Consider the following 20506-nt stretch of genomic DNA (forward strand, 5'->3'; position numbering starts at 1 on the left):
GTCTAGCTGCGTGATGTTTACCTCCTCAGGCAACTCCAGCCTCCAGACCAGGGCAGGTAACGAGCCTATACATTTTGCCTCCTAACTAGAATTATACCTCCCTCTACAAAGTTCTTCCACCAGATAAAGAATTTTTTGCTTGCAAAAATATATAATTGGTTAGATCTAATTATTCCATATTCAGTTATGAGCTGAAACAATCGACAATTTCATACGTTCCAGACCTTTCAATATTGGGGAAAAAAATAAGCCTGTATCTCTTGCTTTTTAGGGTGTGGGTCCAGACGTGTGAATTTTCCCCCAGGACGAACTAGAGCACCCTTAGCGATTATTATATCTTCTTGATCATAAAAAACTAACCAAACTAACTGGATTTAACCTATAACCTAAACAACTTTCGGTAGGTGTAACCTAAATAGCTTTAGGTTATACTAACCTTTCTCCACTTTATTATTAAAGCCGAAATTTTTCTTTACATCACAATAGCAATTAGGAACCTTAAAAGATTTCTTAGATCTTATTTAACCTGGCACGGCCCTTAAGATGGCAGTCTCCAACAGTTTCCTTCTGCAAGGGAAAAATCCATGACAAGGAAAAATACGGAGGAAAATAATGGGCGGGGTAGCGTTTCAAGGGATTAGGCTGTGCTAGCTTTCGAAGGAGTTCATCTTACTTGTTACTTAGTTGGTCATCCTTCTTGTTACTTAGTTGGTCATCCTTCTTGTTACTTGGTCATCCTTCTTGTTACTTATTTGGTCATCCTTCTTGTTAGTTGGTCATCCTTGTTACGTAGTTGGTCATCCTCCTTGTTAGTTGGTCATCCTTGTTACTTAGTTGGTCATCCTCCTTGTTACTTAGTTGGTCATCCTTCTTGTTACTTAGTTGGTCATCCTCCTTGTTACTTAGTTGGTCATCCTTCTTGTTACTTAGTTGGTCATCCTTCTTGTTACTTAGTTGGTCATCCTTCTTGTTACTTAGTTGGTCATCCTTCTTGTTAGTTGGTCATCCTTGTTACTCAGTTGGTCATCCTTCTTGTTACTTAGTTGGTCATCCTTCTTGTTACTTAGTTGGTCATCCTTCTTGTTACTTAGTTGGTCATCCTTCTTGTTACTTAGTTGGTTATCCTTGTTACTCAGTTGGTCATCCTTCTTGTTACTTAGTTGGTCATCCTTCTTGTTACTTAGTTAGTCATCCTTCTTGTTACTTAGTTGGTCATCTTCCTTGTTACTTAGTTGGTCATCCTTCTTGTTACTTAGTTGGTCATCCTCCTTGTTAGTTGGTCATCCTTGTTACTCAGTTGGTCATCCTTCTTGTTACTTAGTTGGTCATCCTTCTTGTTACTTAGTTGGTCATCCTTGTTACTCAGTTGGTCATCCTTCTTGTTACTTAGTTGGTCATCCTTCTTGTTACTTAGTTGGTCATCCTTCTTGTTACTTAGTTGGTCATCCTTGTTACTTAGTTGGTCATCCTTCTTGTTATTTAGTTGGTCATCCTTCTTGTTACTTAGTTGGTCATCCTTGTTACTCAGTTGGTCATCCTTCTTGTTACTTAGTTGGTCATCCTTCTTGTTACTTAGTTGGTCATCCTTCATGTTACTTAGTTGGTCATCCTTCTTGTTACTTAGTTGGTCATCCTCCTTGTTACTTAGTTGGTCATCCTCCTTGTTACTTAGTTGGTCATCCTTCTTGTTACTTAGTTGGTCATCCTCCTTGTTACTTAGTTGGTCATCCTTCTTGTTACTTAGTTGGTCATCCTCCTTGTTACTTAGTTGGTCATCCTTCTTGTTACTTAGTTGGTCATCCTCCTTGTTACTTAGTTGGTCATCCTCCTTGTCACTTAGTTGGTCATCCTTCTTGTTACTTAGTTGGTCATCCTTCTTGTTACTTAGTTGGTCATCCTTCTTGTTACTTAGTTGGTCATCCTTCTTGTTACTTAGTTGGTCATCCTCCTTGTTAGTTGGTCATCCTTCTTGTTACTAAGTTGGTCATCCTTCTTGTTACTTAGTTGGTCATCCTCCTTGTTAGTTGGTCATCCTTCTTGTTACTTAGTTGGTCATCCTCCTTGTTACTTAGTTGGTCATCCTTCTTGTAAGTTGCAGCTGTTTTGATATTACAACTTTCAGCCGCTCTTTCCCCACACACACGAAAAAGAAAAAAATATATAAAATAGATCAGACATACTTTACCTCACCTCTACTTAATAGAACGAATATGTTTACCAATATTTAGCGAGAAAATGTATCTCAATATTCTGCATGTATTTCAAATAGAATAAGTATTCCTTCATCCTTGAAAAAAGATAAACAGACCTCATTATGAAGAATGGGCTGGTTTCACAATAATCATGTTTATTATCATTATCATTTATATCATATTCATTTTTATCATTATTATTATTAATGATATTATTATTATTATTATTATTATTATTATTATTTTATTATTATTATTATTATTATTATTATTATTATTATTATTATTATTATTATTATTATTATAATTATTATTTTCTTTTTTCTTTTCTTTTAAACTATTCGCCATCTCCCGCGTTAGCGAGGTAGCGTTAAGAACAGAGGACTGGGCCTTTTTTGGAATATCCTCACCTGGCCCCCTCTGTTCCTTCTTTTGGAAAAAAAAAAAAAAAATGAGAGGGGAGGATTTCCAGCCCCCCACTCCCTCCCCTTTTAGTCGCCTTCTACGACACGCAGGGAATACGTGGGAAGTATTCTTAATCCCCTATCCCCAGGGATATATATATATATATATATATATATATATATATATATATATCTTCTTTTTTCTTTTAAACTATTCGCCATTTCCCGCATTAGCGAGGTAGCGTTCTTAATAAGAACAGAGGACTGGGCCTTTTTATTATTATTATTATTATTATTATTATTATTATTATTATTATCATTATTATTATCATTATTATCATTAATAATAATGATATTATTATTACTGTTATTATTACTATTATTATCATTATTATAATTAATATCATTTCTTGCCTGTGAATCGTGACAACTTTGAAGAACTTGTTACTTAATCCGTATCTATGAGGAAACCATACTGTCATATTCGTTCGATAAATCTACACCAGAATAAAGATTTTCCATAATTGATCCCCACCGCAGTAATTGACACACTCACCTGCCCCGCGCTAAAATCTTTCTAAAGCCATAGTTCTTGTTGGGGTTTTACCCCTACGGATGGCAGCCACCATAATGGCGATTCCATATTTCCAGCTCATAATCACTCAATAAAAAAAAAAAGACTACCAGCTATAGATGCACAGACTGTTGATAGTTATAGCTAATCAGGAGTGAGATACGACGACATCAGAAGAGCATCACCAAAGTCCAAGGTGTACCAGCTTAATGAAATCAGAGCTCACCTTAACCAACCTCAAAGATGGATTTGAAAGAATCGCTTATCATTGACCCCTAACACTTAACAGAGGTGATTTAGTGCATGATATGAAGCCTTTTATCGTGCAATAACGGTTAATAATGGGGAGATTTAAGATAACCTAGAGAAGTGAGGGGAAAAAGTTAAGGGACTAAATATCACAGCTCACCTTAACCAACCTCATATATGGATTTGAAAGAATCGATCTCTTAACTCCTAACACTTAACAGATGTGATTTACAGTATAGTATGGCGCATTTACCCCGTCATAACGGTGATAATGAGTAAATCTATGATAACCTGGGGGAAATGAGGGGTAAAGTAAGGGGAAAGCTAACAGAATCAACAAACCCATGAGAACCTGACTCAACTTTTCATATCAACCTAAATCTATCGCACATTCCAGGTTCTCGCAAAAGAATACATTTAAATGTTGTGGTTGTTTAAATTTTGTTTTGGAGAGATTTATTCAGCGGGTGAATAAAGAGTTCGAAGCTGCTAAACACAGTTGACAAAATTATGTCAACCAGTTTCCATGATTAATTGTTGACTGCATTGTGCCTCCATATTGACAAATACGTGGGTCAGGGTGGCAGGTAAAACAGGGAATGGATCTTGAGTTTTATTTTGTTGCGTCTCGGCGTAAATCCTTGTCCTAACAGATGAAAATAATACATTACTTGGAGTTGAGCAGACTTCTATCCTGCCGTGAGTCTATACGGGTCTTCCCCTGATTGGCTGATGCCAACTTCTGGCCCCACCTCCTTCCGTGACGTCACCATTGGTTTTTCTCGCCACCTCTGTCATGAAACCTTCCCAATGCTTTATTTTCACATGATTGATTGCTATATATTGCAGCTCAGCTGTGATCCTCATCCCCTTATCTAAGCCTTTGCGGATTATCCTAACTGCTCGTCATGTCGGCGAGTGTCCACACATATATATGTAGGACAAGCGAATTGCAAGTTCCTGTTAGAACGCAGACCATCTGTCACACGGCATCTCGTATACTACACTTCTGTTCGTCCTCAACACGTTTTGTTCGCTTTGTTTCCTTCAAATTGCCCATCTTTAGTCCGGATGAGCTTGTGATATTCATCCCCCGCTTTCTGCTAAACATTTATCCACAACATGGAATGTGGAACTTACGTGTTCTATATTTAGTTTGGAGATTATGGAGATAGGTATGGTCGATCCATCTCTGGAGTTGGTGCATCATCATCTTCTACTCCTTTCCTTATCAATGGCGGTATTCTTTAATATCTATCCAACCATTTCCAATATCTATTTCTTTTTTTTTTTCTTTTTCCACAGTGAACGAAATGCGCTCACATGCTGATGACGTTGCATTCCTCCACTTCCCTCATTTCTATCCCAGTCTCTTTCGCTCGATCTACATCTCGTCCCAAAATAACATCCTCCATAACTCAGGCTAGGATGAGACATTTCCATGGGGTAGACGAAGACTGATTGAGGTGGATGCTTCTAAAGTCTCTCTCTCTCTCTCTCTCTCTCTCTCTCTCTCTCTCTCTCTCTCTCTCTCTCTCTCTCTCTCTCTCTCTCTCTCTCTCTCTCTCAAACCTCACCTATCTCTTTGGATGTATCTATTATTCCATCACTTAGTACAGATGAACATACCTGCTGCTATCACTAGAAGGTTTAGCCTACCTTGAAAACCTAGCAATTAATAGCGAAGTCTGCCTTGTTTCAAGAACGGGGAATCCAGTTTAGCTGTCGTAAATGCTGACCTGAACAGTTGCTCCATTAATGCAAAGGAGTGATCCATTATTCTAAAAAGTAACTGCTCTCGCTTCTGGGGAAGTGATTGGTGCTATATCCTTACTAAACAGAGCTGACTCTATTAGCAATTTGAATTATCCATCTTCCGAGTCGAACTTCATAACCTGACCCCACCATAGAGTTCACTTTCCCTCTTGTATAGTTGTTACTATGTTTTGTTTTTTTTTTGCACCTTAGAGCTGGCTGCCTGTGTGACCCCCATCATTAGCTAGATCGCGTGCTGTTCGCCAAACTCCTGCGTCTCATGATTATTGCGTGGTTGTTTACAGTCGAAGGGTGGGCCGGTTTGATATATATTTCACACAACATCTCGAAGCTTCGTTAGAGTTCTCTAACCCCTAGTGTCTTATGAGACAAGTAAGACCTATCCATTTATATACGACAAAGCGTTCCAATTTCTCCGAAATTCCCAGAATATTCTTATTGTTCTCTAGTTTCTCCTTTTCCATCGACCTTCTTCACCTCTCAATTAAGGGTTGAGCCTACGAAATGGATTCTTGTCAGTGACAGGAGCCTACAACATAAAACGACGAGGTGGTGTATTGTTGATGGTGTCTGGTGATCCGATGTACTGGGAAAATGCGTCTGTGCTGGTGAGGAGAAAAAGGCGGGTTTAAAAAAAAGGGAAAAGAGGACGTAGAGATCAGCAGATGTTTGTTGTCTGACAAATAGCGAAATTCAAGAATAAAAGGAAGACGAAGTATTTATGGATTTAGATAAAGCGTGAGATAAAGCGATTAGAATTCCAAAGCACTTCAGCGATTAGAATTCCAAAGCACTTCGGCGATTAGAATTCCATAGCACTTCGGCAAGTCTTGTCTTTCTCGAGGACTTTAGAAAGCTGATACGACAAATAACGAAATTCAAGAGTAAAAGGAAGACGTAGTATTTATGGATTTAGATAAAGCGTGAGATAAAGCGATTAGAATTCCAAAGCACTTCAGCGATTAGAATTCTAAAGCACTTCAGCGATTAGAATTCTAAAGCACTTCGGCAAGTCTTGTCTTTATCGAGGATTTTAGAAAGCTGCTGATACGAGCTTGTGCAGTAGCAGCAGTGAATGTGTGTGTGTGTGTTGAGAGGGAAAGCGGCGGTGTGAGTTTAATGGTGTGATGTGAAGGCGCGAGTCTCTCAAGGTTGTGTGATGTCACTGTGGCAGTTCAGTGCATTTATGTGATTATTGATCGTACGCTACGGCGAGAGAAAGTCCTACATCCATGTCACAGCCCCGTCTCGTAACCTTGTGCATATGCATCGTCTTTAATTCCTAAGGATGTTAACACACACACACACACACACACACACCTACATACATACACCAGTCTAAGCTAGGGTCCATGAGTGACATGAAACACCATTGGAGGCGACTGTGATGTGTTCGTTGACCAAGGAGAACCATACCAGTTGCCACAGTTGATATTGTGTTGGTTGCTAGATTAGGATAACGACTGGACGTACTAGCAGACCAATTTGATGCTGTACACTACCATTGCCTGTTAGTACAGAGCTGGGAGGGAGGGAGTGAGTTCTGCACGGGTGCTTACCCCATCTCTCGGACTTTCGTTACTATCTAGCAACATTTGAAACTTTACCATGATGTCAACTGTCACACTTAGCTCATGCCATTCAACCATTACACTGATGCTATACGTCTTATTCATTCATAAAGTCTTTTATGTTTTATTTCGTTCTATGGCCTCTGATTGTTCAGTCTTTCCATCTCACCAAGAACTGCCCAACTTTTAACATCATCCAAATGGCAGGAAAAAAAAAAAACCACTTAAAAGGTTGTTATCAAGGCAACATTTCTTTTCCTCTCTCTCTCTCTCTCTCTCTCTCTCTCTCTCTCTCTCTCTCTCTCTCTCTCTCTCTCTCTCTCTCTCTCTCTCTCCTTCAATAAACAAACTCGTGGCCTCTAACCTCTCACTGTAACTCAGTTGTTTTGATTATGATACCTTTTGATGTGCCATCCTTTGATTTGCAATAATTCATTCCACTTCGTCAATTATGGTGACCAAACTTGAGAAGCATATTGTAGATTTGGCATGTAGTAAGGTGTAAATAGTTTGCTCAATATTTCTGTATTCGTATGTTGGAATGTGATCTTAATATATGCCAATATACAGTTTGTCTCCTGTTCAATTTTCCAAGGGCATGGCACAGAAGTCCCTATCAAACACAGGTTCTTACACCTTATTTTCCTGCTAGATAATATTCATATCAACACCTTCTTTTATTGTGCCTCACCTGTTTCATTAACCACGCATGAAAATAATCTTGGAGTTTGTTTAGGTCCCCTTGTAAGTTGATGCAATTCTCCTCAATCACTCTTACTATCATTTCCTTGATGACCTGCATATTATTGACAGACATATCCGCATATACATCCATGGTTTTAGGACCTAACTCTGCCGCAAATCCATAGCAATCCCTGCCCATTTCCAATAAGGTAATTTCCATTCCATTGAAGGAACATTTTCCCCCCCTTCATTTCTACCTAAAGATCCAGCTTCTTTACGAGCTTCGTATGTGATACACTCAAGTGATCTCAGGCAGTCTGGATGCATATAATCCATGCAGCCTCTTCAGTCTGTCATGGAGATTTCTTGCTCATTGAAACCTAAAACATGATTATTAAACATGAAACATGATTATTTTTTTGTTTTTTGACGCATAACCACCTTGACTTGAATCTATGTTATCCCTCGCAGTCTATAGGCTGCAAATAGTAATCCATTTGTTCTCTGGTTTCCTTTTCCATCGTTTCGTTGACCACACTCTTCAGATAAACCTGTTTGTAGTTCAATGCAACTTCGCGATCCCGTGTCGTGTTGCGTGACTCTTGCTCCTTCCTCCAGCTACATTTTGGACAAAAATATCAAAAGGCCGAGTCTTCAGCTCATATGGAGAAAGTTTGTATCAGGAGTATAAACTTTTTATAGGTCAAGACCCTTTGAGCATGTTTACCTTTTTTTGTTTAAGAATTTAAATGTTTTCAAGGATATCCCTGTGTCTGTTATGGTGGGGTGATTATGATGTCTTCTGTTAAAACACAGAGGAGGAGTGTAGAGAAGGAAGAAGAAGAGGATAAGTCGGTTGTAAAATGGTAGGTTATGATTTAAGAGGGAAGGAAGGTCAGACTGGAGGATCAGCTTGCATTGTGGAGAACTGGAGGTAGCGGATGTTCCAATGTTTGAAGGTAAAAGTTATTAAGGCTGAAGTAGCGAGGAGAGTTAGGAAAGGCAGAAAAATCTGGAATGCATTGAAAGCTCTGGGGTGCTCCCCCACCGCTTGCTAGACTACGCGATACCCGGCAAGCTGCTGCGTCGTATGACTAGTGTGTGGCCATTGGCAACAACAACAAGGTGGGCCGTTTTGATAACTGTTTCCACACTCCTTGAACCCTTGTAACTCTCTACCCTCTCATGTCTTTCATAATAACTATGACATGGCAACATTTTAAGACACGTTTTCCCTTTTCATTGACCTTTCCGTATTTCAATTAAAGCCCGGCTTTGATTTGGAATTTTCTCCGTGACTGGAGCCTCCATTGATAATAATGATATTTTTTTTTCATTTATTTGAATAAACAGATAAAAAAAATGCTTGCGTGAGGTGGTACTTGTCCGGGCCCTGATTGTAGCTATTATAGGTCATGATGGATAAAAGATAAGTAGATATGGTAATGAAGTGAGAAAGGATATTTTAGGTGAAAAGATATTCGGGGAATGATTGGTGGCCGGATGCAATCACATAGTTTTGTGTACATGAGTGGTATGATGTAGACGTCTATTGGTCTGACGTGAAAACATTATAAGTGTAAAGTGATAAGAGAGACGGACGTTTATAAGTGTAATAGTCTACGTTTCACTTTAGTCTACTTGGCGTAGGTTGTGGATAAGTGGGCCTACCTACCTGATCCACTTCTTATCCAGAAATGTTGCATTAGTAACGAAAATTACTGGTCTAATGGATTTTAGAGGATCATCCATAAGCATTTCACCTACTACAACTGTGGAAATATTTCCTGATAAGTCTAATAATACTTCAGAAATGCGTTAACAAAAATGCTAAGATCAACAGGTTATATTTCTCACGCTCTGCATATTAGGGTAATGGTGAAAAAAATCAAAAAGTAGACACTATTTAGCGTCCTTAAGATAATTATTATTCAAATCGCCATATAAGATTACAGTTGGCACTATATGGACGATTATCTACATATTTTTAGTAATTATATATATTTAGCTGTTGTTGCGTACATTGAGAAATAGTTTGGCCGGCAGTCTCTCAGTGTTTTCAATATGGCGGATCCCCTAAGTATTCTCCGTCAGTACAACGTCAATAAAAAGGAAATAATCACCAAAGGAGACAACATTATCTTTGGGGAATTCTCATGGCCAAAGACAGTGAAGACTAACTACCTAGTTTACGGGTGAGTATACACAGTATGGTGACCAGGAGTGTCTGGAGGGAGGTTGTTTACACGCACCTTCTGGAGGCGCTGGAAGATGTGATGGTCGAGGTCTGTCGTGGGTTATTATATGTTGGGTATATATATATATATATATATAAATATAACGTGGTGGATTATATTTGGGATATATCTAATAATATGCCGTGGAGGCTTTTATATATTGATGTATTTTCCTGTATGGTGTGGTTGAGTTGTGTATTTTAACGTGTGTTACCAGGAATTCTGTGTAATATGGGAAAAGGCGATATTTTATTCTAGGTTGTTGATATGAAATTTAATATGATTATTAGTGGTTTCGTATCAAGCTTAGCACAAGATGATAAGTTTTTATCAAGTGATATGACTGTTGTAGGCTGTGGTTATTTTCCCAACATACAGCTGTGAACTGAATGGTCTTTTGCCGACATTTTCTGTTTTCTGTATTCCACTTTATTATTGTATTTAACGACTTCTTTTATAGAAAAAAGGGTATTAATGATTTAGAACAAAATTCACTGTATTATCCTTGGATATCAAGTGATTTTGTTATGGACTGTTAATGTCTAAAGAATATAATAATAACTATGAAGCATTGTGTTTTGCTAAACGTTGTTAATCACATTACATTAGGCAATTTAAGGTGTCATAGATTCTGGAATATGTGGGGCTAATTAACGTTAAAGTAGGTAGCACCTTAGTAAAAATGTTAATAGGACCTACGTATACCTCATTTAGTGTCCAAAAGTGATTGTAAATATAGTCCAGGTTTATATAGTAAGCTGCGAAGATTTCATGGCTGCTTGCTGGTTTGTCTCTTTGTTGACATCCAACACCATTATCATGGTGCTTAGTCATGGTTTTAACATGTATTTCAACAAAATTAGCAAATATTGATATAATTCTTGACTACTAGAGAGGTTAGGTAAAGTTTTCACGTGTTGATTTCTTCAAGTATAAGTTAAAGGAACACAAAGATTGCATGTCACAAATAGTAGTCATTTGTCAAAGCATTTTTTATCGACAGCTGTTATTTTATGATTCGAGTCTGGATTTTGCTCAGTGCTTCTTTTTCTTTTATTTTCTTATATTAATGAATTATTTGTCATGTTTACCCAAGTTATACCTTTGTATAAGAGGACCAGAGTGAAAGAAGTTGTTATATAGTATGCTTCTTGTACCATCCTTGGCAGTATACTTGTGTACTATTATCATTGTATGTTTAATTTTATTAGCAATTAATCAAGTTTTGGTGGTTTCTTGTTCAGTAATTCCAGTTTTGTTCTTTACTTTCCCTTCCTGACCAGTATAGCCATCTGCAATGATGTCACATCGTTTATTGCTCTCAAGATAGGAGATAATGTTCCATGTCTCGCTCCCTAGTCCAGCTCACTTCTAAGTAAATAGAGCCCAATGATATGTGTTTCTTCAATATCCATAAGCTAATTTTCTGATCCCCCAAATTGGAACTTTCCTGGATTTTGAAATCATGATTTCTGAGGTATGCTGCTCTACCTGGCTTAGTCAAGGCTTCTTTGTTAACGCTTATGAACTGATTCATAATTTTGAATGTCTCAGCCAGGTTATCTAGCTTCTTAATCAGCCCCTGATGGGGTACAGTGCTAAAAGTTTTCTGGCAGTCCAGGAGTATACAGTCTACACAGTCATTCCTCTGATAGTAAGATGGAGCTCATCCTTTTGTAAAAGTTTTTGATATCTGTAATTTGTTACCTTTCACTGAATCTCTCTTGGCTCCCATTTAGTAGTTTCTCCATTGCACATAGTCATCCATTTGCTTTTCTGTTTATGTTTTCCAGTATGTTACTGACTGCAGTTGTACTTCAGCATAATTTTTCTGTCTTTTTGAAAAAGACAGGATTGACATTTTCCTTCTTCCACATTTTTGAAACTACACTTTATTAAAGTGACGTGTTGAACAACATTTAGAGTGGCCTACCAAGTACTTCCACATGTTGCCTTTGCATAAAGGGGGAACTTCAGAACCGTGAGCCTTGTATGGGTCAAGTTGTTGGATTAGCCTGATTATGTCATTTCTCTGTTTTATATTTTCCAAGACTTTGTTTCCATCCCACTTTGCTGATGTTAGGACAGTAGTGTTCTTCACTGTGGGAACACTGTCAGACTTGATATTCCTCACAAATTGACTCATCACCTTCTCTGTGTCCCTCAGTCTGAATAACTGCTCTTTAACCAGTACCTTGCTCCTGATAAACTATTTTTTGTGCCTTAGACCTCTTTGCTCTTTTCAAAGTTTCTCTGCCCCTCCCTCCTATCTTCCAGTACACATTTCTTGCCTTCTTATATATTTCATAAGGTATTCTTCTATTTCTGTGCATATTGCTCCTTTGGTTTTCAAAGGTAGTATTTTACAGTCTTCCATTCCTGTCATACCAGTAGGATGTTATTTCCAAATGTAAATTGGGAACCATACCATCTAGGGTTTTCCAGGTATAGATGATGATGTACATCTGTTTGCACCCAGTTTATACTTTCAAAGAACCTGATCAGCTCTATGTACTTGGCTTGATTATATTTTTTGGGAGATTCTATTAACCCTCTTAATTCCCATCTTAAGCCCACTTGAAGCTCATACTGTGGTCAAAATCAAACATGACATAACTTTCTCAAGTTGATGTATCATGTTATGTGTTTCTCTTCTGTAATGGTTTTTATATGATTCATAAGTTACTGATACCGGCAGTTCTCCTTTATACTTTACTACAGTAATGAAACATGTCTCCAAAAGAGTAAGTTTTCCTTGTTTGTTTCTCTTTGAAATATTTTGTTATCGACATTGCCAAATCTGAGGAGTGTTTCACTACTTCCTTTACCATCCTGTGTGTTCCTTGATTCTGTCTTAATGTTAACAGTGTCAGTAAGGTCATAGACATACATGATAAATGGCAATGGACTTTTATGAACTTTCACCTGCTTGTGATTACATTGCCATTGAAAGGTCACTTTGGGTGAGGCTGTATTATCATCATTGGCCAAAAAGGAGTACAGTCTTACTCAATAACTCCTCACTCCATGCAGAGAAGTCCATTCTTTGCCTGTTAGTGATTGTAGCACAATCTTGAAGCTGCAGGAACCCACTAAATGGGGTCCTGGGGTTATATGATTGATTGATGAACAGTGATGGCCTGATGACCAATCCATGTGGGATACCACTTATGACAGCAGCTCATTCAGAATTGCTTCTGTGGAGATGTATGATTATTTACTTACTCAACAGGAAAGCCTGTATTCTGTCCGGGATCATACCTTTTATGTTTGCTCTGATCTTGGAAATGTGCTTTTTTGGGGACAGTATCCAAGGCTTTCTGGTAATCTCAGATGATATTTACCCTATAGCCATTATGTAGATTGCTCCTGGAAGATGGTGAAGCAGGACTTTCCCCTGAAGAACCTATACTGATATATAGTCATGGTTTTCTGAAATTCTCCTTGAATGAGTACAGCATCTCTCACAGGTTCTTTCATTAGATTACAGATGACTCACTCACTTCCTGCTCCAGAAGTCCCTTCTGTTTTCTCGAGGCACTCAAGAAGCTGACCACATCCACCAGATGGGACCCTAATTCATAAATAGTTATGTGCATGTCCATGTGTAGGGAGTGAAGGGCAATTTAGTAGTAAGTGCTTGGTGTCTTTTTGGCAGTTGCATCGTTGGCCTGAAGGGTCTTGGAATATGGTGATACTTGATACCTGATGATACGTTTCAGGTTAGATGTATGGTAATTACCTGAAGTCTTCTGATTGGATACTTGTCAGTTAACTAGATGATAGTTACCAGTTGTCTTCTGGTTAGCTTTCATGTGGATGGAAGAGATCAAAACAATCCTTAATCTAGGGGCACAGTGCCTAGACATTAGGGAAAAGTTTTTTTTACACATTAGGCACATTCTTAGAACAGTTTTTGATGAATGTCATATGTACTTATAGATTTGCTTTTAGATTTGCAAGGCTCTTACATCTTTTAATGTGAATTCAGGGTCCATAATACTTTCGTTATCAGAAAGTCTGGTTTGAAATTCAGATATTGGTACATCATTGTATGTCACAAAGACACTTTTGAAAAAGTCACAAAGTGACTTTTTGAGCTAAGACTTGGTCATTGGTTTTAAGGAACCATCATTTATTTTTTATATTTGCTACTCTTACTTTTGCTTACTGATGCTGTCTCACATAGTTGTAGAAAGCTTTAGACTTTTCTGTATACTGCTTGACTAGCTGTTCCTCATTTGTTCTAGAATGATCTCATGGCTGGCAGGTGCTGAAAGGCTACGAAGAGACATAAACGAAGTCTTTAACTGGGTAATTGCGATTAATATGCTTTTCAGTGGTGAAAATTTTCAACTTCAGTATGGGGAAAATGAAAAATCAAAAACAACACTGAATACTGGACAAACACAGAAGCAATCAGCTATCTGATGCTGACTTGTTGAGCCAAAGAGAGGTATCTCTGGCTTTTGTGCTACTTTTTGAATGTGGGCCCCTTTAACCCATCTCTATCAGTACCCTGAGTTTTCTTCCCATCAGCATTTTCCTATCAGTTGTCCTTGTTTTAACACATCAACTGTTATTTAAGTTTTGTATAATTACTGGTATACTACTAAGGCCCAGAGGCAAGTTAAAGCCAAGGCACTCAAGGCATTTGCTGTCAGCCCAGTGCTTTGAGGGGCCCTGGTCCTAATCGCAAATGAAGTCAATTCAAAGCTGGTGACAATTGATGAAATGTTCTCTCTCGAGTCATCATGATGTCACAGTTTGAAAGCAGAGAGACACTAATTGGCTTATAACTGTGGTGCTTGTGAGAGTTGATTGATATGTTAGTTTATAATTAATACCTGCTTCCAGTCAGACTAAGCTGAAATTAACTGAAAATTCATTAGGAACTCTGACATTGTTAATTAGGCACTGGGCCCAACTGACAGTCTGCTGGACTTTGATATCTCAGAACTGAACATGAATTAAGAAGCAGGAATGATGAAAGTAAGAAGGCCAGAAATATTCGAAAGTTTGAAATTGAATTTGAAACACACTCACTTTGCTGTGTGGCTGTTGGTAACTGAATGGTGGGTTGTTTTTGTGATTGTTTCTTTCCCTACACCTCGAAGCTTTGGAAATGTCTTCATTTCCATTTCTTTCCCCATAACTATAACCTGGCACATTTTAGAAGACAAGTTTTTCACTTCCTTCAAAACTTGAAAATGCTTTCCATTGTCATCTTTTTGCTTTTCTATCTATATTTATTTTTTTAGAGGCCCTCCCTTTATGTGGACTTTTGGCATGTCTGTCAAACTGTGTGAATTTGTTTTAACGAATGAACCCCATTAAAATAATGATATGGGTTTTGATGCATCATAATGTACATATACAGATTCTTGTAAGACACTGCCAAATAGTTTTCTTTTAAAAGCAGATTAGAAATGGGTAAACATTTAGTTGTTTGAATTTGATATAGTCCTTATAACCAGGCAGAATTTTTTGCTATCTTTTTTTGTTGTTTGCCAAGGTCCTTTGAGCTTTGCATATGGCTATGATAGCAAGAAACATGAAATTTGATATATCAAAGCCTGTGAAAACTACTGTCAGGGAGTGATGTAGACATCGTCTGCATTGAAACTCAGTGTGTTTACAGCCAACCAATAGTCAAAGGACTCGGAGAGCAAGAATGTTGGAAGTCACTCTTGAGCAAGGCCTACATCTGCAGGACCATGATCTGTTGCTCTGTTCAATTTAGATGGATCATTTTGGTTATCACGGTGCTTCTATAAGAGTACAATTCATTTCTCTCTGATCATCGTGCAAATTGTGGGAACAAAAGATTGGAGGACCCCATTGCATCTCAGGGATAATCTGTTGTAACCTTATCTGGTTTTTGAGAGAGTTTCAAACACAATCCCTGTTGAAGTGATGGAAGTTGTTTTTGATTTACAGTGGATGTTACTCACAGGGATCATCTAACTTCAGCTGTTCAGTATCTCCTCAATGGAACTTTTTTGAACACTTTCTCATGTTCCTCACTACTCTTAGCTACACTTCGCAGATATGGTTTCTGAGGATGAACCCCCCCTTTCAGTGTTCCCATGTGAAGGTGAGTCTTTTAACATTCCCCCTTGATTTGTTCCACTAATGAGAATCCTAGGAGACAGTCAAGTTTTATTTTTATTTTTCTAAACTTTTGCTAAGTCATTAGATAGATAAGCATCCTTAAACTACACATATACCAGGTTAGATTTGTGGATTGAAATAGTTTACATAGTACTGGACAACATGGCTTTCAGCTGCTCCCTCATTGCAGATATTTATTATAAGCATTAGAAAACAGATGAACTCTGATGATCAGAAGAAAAGTCATGAGTGGCAGATGTAAGTGTGGTGTCATAGGACAAAAGAATGTGTTAAACATGAATAAGAGGTAAAGTGAAAAGAAGAATCTATGGATTTTAGATGTACAGTTCACATCACATGACCCAGGCACTTTCTGGTTTCCTCAAAAAATGTGATTCATCTTATTACAGTTTTGAAATAACAAGCACCCTTAAATTGCTGGTGCTTGCATGCTTTTGAGAATGCAGAAATATGAAAGATGTTTCTTTAATTTGCAGTTGATACATAAAAATGGATCATGCTTCAGCTAATGAAATGAAATAATGGTCACAATTTAGACTGGGTTAACAGTGTTTTAGGTGATTTATTCCATCCTACCAAACTTTATATACATTTTACGATGGCTTTGTAGATTTTTTATCGCATTGGTTCTGAGTGGAACCAAACAGTTGTGTTGCTGTTTTTCCCCAGTCAGTCAGTTTGTTGGAGGCTTCAGCTCACAGTCTTTTGTATCCACCACATACTAATTGGTGTTGCATGCTTTGTAGGTACAGTACTTGTCTTGATCTTCTAAGGATTAATCCACAGAACAGTCCAAAGTATTATCATAATTTGATCCATGTCTAGTGTGCCACTAGCAAACCATTTTTTAAGTGCAACTCAGAAGCCATACTTTCCATAATTTTCCAGGAGCAACTTTTGAAATATCTGTCATCTGCCATAAAGTTTCATTAATTGAGTTTGTTACCAAATTCTACCTGCTTGATTTACACCTTGAGAGAGAAGTCACCTTTGGGAGGGGGGTTGTCAGTAGGAGTACAGTCTTGTGAAAGAACTTGTCTCTACAAAGGAGGTCACACTTCCCTGTTACTGGAAGTAACCTTGAGCTGCAAGAGCTTGTGGAATGAGATATCCTAGGTAACTCAAGGGCTCTTTCTTTTAATGGTTCTTGGGTAAATATTTATAAATGATTGAGTAAGGTGTGCTGTACTACAAAGGAAGTGTTTTTGCCTGTCCAAATTTTTGATGTTGCATATATGTATGATTTTTATTTTGCAGTTCTGGAAAAGATGGAGCTCCTAAAGACTACTACACATTGGAATGTCTACTGTTCCTGCTCAAGCATGTCAGCCTCACACATCCCTCATATGTGCGGAAGGCTGCGGTAAGTCACCAAACAGAGAAGTGTTTTAATTGTAGACTATATAAGATTAGCATCTGATTTATGTTGCAGACTTGTAATGGAGTAGATAATACACCGCAAAATAAGATATAAATCATAACCTGTATTGGTTACAGATGGGCATTGAATAAAGGTGTAAGTCATAAGTATGTATATTAGTAAGACTGGCGTACAGTAGGTTTGGATGAATATATGAACGACAAAAAATCACTACTATCGTCAGTATCCAAACTCCCGAGAAACTGATCCACCATAGTCTACCAAAATTTTCCACTCTCATCACACAGAACAGCTTTGTTCCCAGTCATTCCACTGCAACATTTCACATTGGTCTCATGAAATACATCCTGGATAGCTTTAACTAAACATAGAACTAATCACAGTAACATCAACAAAGCACTTGATGCTGTACATGTTATAGCCTTGTGCAAAATACGCTTTACATGCCTCACAAAAAAAAAAGATTATTAACCAACTTTATAACTGGATGCCAATTCAGTCATTCACAATGGCTTTGTCTCCAAAATTCTCACACTCCTCAATGGGCCACCAAGGATTGGCTCATTCACCAACCCCCTTCCCTCATTTCCAAGATAACCTCTCATTACCTTCTGAAGATCATAGTGTGAAAGTCCTTTTATATGTAGATGACCTCACAGTCATATCATGACACTAAAGCACTACTCAAATACTGTAACAACAAACATGCAGTACTTCATTAGGCAGTTAGAACACTGGCTCATTCAAAACACGAATGTCTGCTTTACCACAGAAATCCAGCATCACCCTCTTGAACCCAGAATGATCAACCACTACTCACAAAGGCCAGAAACTAAATGCTTTCTGAACACTAAACAGCACCAGTATAAAGAATCTTTTAAGTAACATTTACAAACTCTTCATCTTTTCCACCTCAGACTACACCTCACTGGCCTGGTTATCCACCCTGTCAAAAGAAGTTAAACAAAGCTGCAAATCATGCAAAACAGGACATTCAGAACAGTCACAGGCTGCCAAGCATTGACAAGTATTTGACACTTACACATTGAAAAAACTTCCAATACAGTCTTTCTTTAGTATGATTGGTTCTCATTTCTTTGTAGCAGCACTAGACCCTTCTCCCAGACTATTCCATAACCAACCACCAACCCTCAAGTAGGAACAAAAACTTACCCTTGCCTTGCGTTTTGGAAACCTATACAGTACTCACAGAATTGTTTGTCTCTCCAACAAACACATCAGTGACAAAATTTGTACATACTAAATTTACCAAACAAGCAGTGAGTAAATGCCCTCCCACTACTTTTCTAAATGCCATCCCACCAGATAAACACTTCTGAAACTACACTTTCAAGGCATGTACATGTCACTTTGTCATCTACATTCTGAATATCATCATTCACCATAACATTGCAAACACTTTTTCAACATATCTCATGACCCATCGTTACTAATATGCACCATCCACAGTTAAGACAATCAACGTTTTACTTAAAAGTTGCCCTGTTCTCTTTCCTCAAAGACATGCATACTTCATCAGTCTTTATGACCTGTGGTAGTTCCCAGTCAACATTGCTGAAAACAGAGAAGGAGGTGAAAGAATGGAGTGAAAGATGCTTTGAAAGCTCAAGGCCTGAACGTGCAGGAGAATGTGAAGCATGCATGGGGCAGACAGAGTAAATTTGAGCAGTGTGGCATACAGGAGGTGATATGGTATCATTGGGCTGAAGTAGGGCATATGAAATAGTCAGGGGAAAATTATTGAAGGATCTTTGGGTCTTGGCTATGAATAGGAGGCTTTGGTTTTGGTGCATTATACATGACAGCTAGAGAGTGGATGTGAGCAAATAGGGCCATTCAGTATCTGGTGTCTGTTCCTGGCATATTACTTTTTATGTATCCTGGGTATATATATATTTTTGTCATACTTGAATGTAGCAATTTGATATTGTAAACAAATGCTTCCTTGTAGGCTGAGAATATCCCTGTGGTACGTCGTCCAGATCGTAAAGAGCTTTTGGCTTACCTCAATGGGGAGACATCAACAGCCACAGCCATTGACAAGTCTGCTCCGCTGGAGATCCCCACTCAGGTTAGTACAGGAATTTTTGATGGTTTTGGTTTGATGTGAATTGACCTGATATTTCAGGTCTGTTGATCAAGTGCCGGTAAATGTGTGACTGTCTTTTAAGATAATTAAAAATTCTTGTTAAAGAAAAATTAGTGCTTAATCCTTGGCAATCACCTACTTTGGTGCCTAAGTGTCACAACAGTTACTGAGGAGGTCCAGAATTGCTAGGTTGAGTGCATCTGCATCTGAAATTGGCTCAAAAATTTGGCGTTTATTTACTCTGTCACAGGAATTACCGTTATGCCAAAGCAATCGTTACCAATCAGAGATTATGAAAAAAATGTTTTGTTGGAATTTTTAGAGAATTCACAGTTGTAGTAAATAATAAGACAACAGGATTTGGCAAAATTCATAGGAAAGCACATTGTTGGCAGGAAATAGCCAATAATTTCACTGCTACAGCTGGACGTAAGGAAACCACTACGCATACACTGGCTAAAGGGAAATCTTCACAGATCTTAAGTAAACTATTCTTTATTGTTTTGAACATAGTTCATTTTAGAAAATAAATTAAATGCTGTAGTAAATGCTTTTATGGTATGGTATAGCTGAACTGTGTTACTGATTTTGTGATATTCTAAGAGAAGCAAATATCATTTAAAAAATGTAGATTACCCCAATAATGTTATTATGTGTGTTTTATATGCATCCACATTCCAAAGAGCAGCTATTCTTGCTACAAGCTTCAACAGAAGAAAGCTGGAGTTGGGACTTCATCAGAGATAGTGGATAGTATGTATCAGAAAACAAGTAATCCCAATGATTGAAAGAGAATTGGACTCTGCAGTGATAATGCTGTCATTAACACTTGGTAAGCTTGGATTTCATTGATATACAGATTGATTTTAACTCTATAATCATCACCTAGTGCAGAAGTTCTGTGTTTGGGAAAAAATTGGAATATGTGTATATATCTATATTTATCTTTATTTGTATCTATCTTTGTGTATCACTTTATCTATCTGGCCATATCTATATATCAATTTGTCTGTCTGTTTATTATCTCTTTTTAAGTATTTATACGACTGTACATATACTCCAGATGTTTATATTTCAGCTTCGAGATGTAACATATTTTGAAATGATTTTTTTAAAATCTGGTCATTGCAGATTCAGTCAGTGGTGCAGTCACTTTGGGCACCTCTGCTCCATCACATTTTCTTATGGCTAGT

The 20506-nt window shown here is 37.9% G+C and overlaps 1 protein-coding gene across 1 annotated transcript in view; it reads left to right on the forward strand.

Moving 5' to 3' along the window:
- Window positions 1–9486: 9486 nt before the first annotated feature.
- hyx (cell division cycle 73 hyrax) overlaps window positions 9487–20506 on the forward strand; it is a 54526-nt gene continuing 43506 nt past the window's right edge. Inside the window, exons 1-3 of the mRNA XM_071675124.1 lie at window positions 9487–9645; window positions 17080–17185; window positions 19176–19295. Of these exons, the coding sequence (XP_071531225.1) occupies window positions 9515–9645; window positions 17080–17185; window positions 19176–19295 (357 nt within the window). The 5' untranslated portion in view covers window positions 9487–9514. The remainder of the gene's footprint in view (window positions 9646–17079; window positions 17186–19175; window positions 19296–20506) is intronic.

The sequence above is a fragment of the Panulirus ornatus genome, chromosome 20 (assembly GCF_036320965.1).
Source record: "Panulirus ornatus isolate Po-2019 chromosome 20, ASM3632096v1, whole genome shotgun sequence".
In the NCBI taxonomy this organism is placed as follows: Eukaryota; Metazoa; Arthropoda; class Malacostraca; order Decapoda; family Palinuridae; genus Panulirus; species Panulirus ornatus.